The following is a 1502-nucleotide window of genomic DNA, read 5'->3' on the forward strand; positions in this document are numbered from 1 at the left end:
TATTGAATTTTTTTGATGAAAGTGGTACATTTATCAAACGATGGATCATAGAGTTGAATGCAGCTAATTTATGCGATTGATGTTGGTTTGATTCGATGGGAATGTACCGATCAGTAGATGTTTTTTTCCCGATAAATATCAAATTCAATATGACCATCCTTATTTCGTTGGATTAATAAGTCTAAAAACGGCAATTGATTATTCTGTTCGACTTCACACGTAAACTGAATTTCTGGGCAAATCGAATTGAAAAGTTCAAGAGAGTCATTGATATTATTCACGGCTACAATTGCAATGCAATCATCGACATATCGGTGATAAAACCTCGGGAAGAGTGAATAATTTTTTAAACGCTCTTCGACCTGAACCATGAATAAGTTACAAAGGAATGGACTTAAACTTAGGCCCATTGCTAAACCGTCTTTTTGTTTATAATAAACCTCTCTGAACTGGAAATATGATTGATTTATGCATACTTCAGTTAATTCGTATAATGCATTGCGTTCCATATGATTCAATTGTTGTTTATCTAACCACTCACGTAGCGCAGCAAGAGCTCCAGCCTTCGGTACGTTCGAAAAATAAGATTTGATGTCGAATGATACGATGCGTTCGTTTTCAGTCAACTCTATGTGTTTGATTTTTTCAATTAATTCAAAAGAATTTTTAACCGAAAAATTGTCATGGCTTCTCATTTGTTTAAAACGTTGGCATAGCCAAGCAGCAATGTTTGCACACGGAGAATCGTAATTTGCTACTATAGGGCGATATTGATTTCCTGGTTTGTGTAATTTCGGCAACCCATAAATGCACGGAACGCGTACGTTTGATTTTCGCATGCGTTTTGCCCAATAATGACCAAATAATTCACTATGCTTTGCTACTGCTGCCTTTACCTCGTTGTTCATCTTATTTAACGGGTTCCTCACACGTTCGTAGTTTCCTTCATCTATCAACTTTTTCATGCCGGAATCATAGTCACTTTTATTTAATACCACAACGCAATTGCCCTTGTCCGCCTTAGTAATGAAAATATCTTTACTGTTTAACGAACGAACCGCATCATACATTTTATTGGTGCTGACGCTTGTATCAAATTTAACATTTGATAGAATTTGTTGAACATCATTCCGAATACCATCTGATTTATCTGCTTCGATTTTATTAATAGCAATTTCAGCATCAACAATAAGATCTTTGAGTGGCAATGATTTGTGCGGCAAAGCAAACTTTAGCCCGTTGTTAAGAAGGTTTATTTCATTCTGATTCAATGGGACATCAGACTTATTAACCAGAAAATCCTGTATAAATTTACTTTTTGGTTTTTTATGTGTAATTGAATTTTTGATTAACTGGTTCAATTTTTGGCGTTTCTTCATCATTAAACAATCGTACATTTTTTCAGTGATTGAAGACATAATTTTGAAAAATTCGTCAGCGATAATCGGAGAATGATTGCATACAATTTGATGGTGTAATTTGTACAATAGTATATTGTTTGT

The 1502-nt window shown here is 34.5% G+C and overlaps 1 protein-coding gene across 1 annotated transcript; it reads right to left on the reverse strand.

Annotated features, from left to right (window-relative positions):
- Positions 1 to 110: 110 nt before the first annotated feature.
- On the reverse strand, positions 111 to 1418 carry LOC116349982. Its single transcript, XM_031781691.1, has one exon. The coding sequence runs from the start codon at positions 1416 to 1418 to the stop codon at positions 111 to 113; it is 1308 nt and encodes a 435-aa protein (XP_031637551.1).
- Positions 1419 to 1502: the final 84 nt, after the last annotated feature.

This window comes from Contarinia nasturtii, unplaced genomic scaffold (genome assembly GCF_009176525.2).
Source record: "Contarinia nasturtii isolate CC-2019 unplaced genomic scaffold, AAFC_CNas_1.1 Cnas_scaffold_3226, whole genome shotgun sequence".
Classification (NCBI taxonomy): Eukaryota; Metazoa; Arthropoda; class Insecta; order Diptera; family Cecidomyiidae; genus Contarinia; species Contarinia nasturtii.

Bases quoted from the DNA above. Each gene is read 5' to 3' on its own strand.
- LOC116349982 (XM_031781691.1), bottom strand. From the start codon at position 1,418: ATGTCTTCAATCACTGAAAAAATGTACGATTGTTTAATGATGAAGAAA.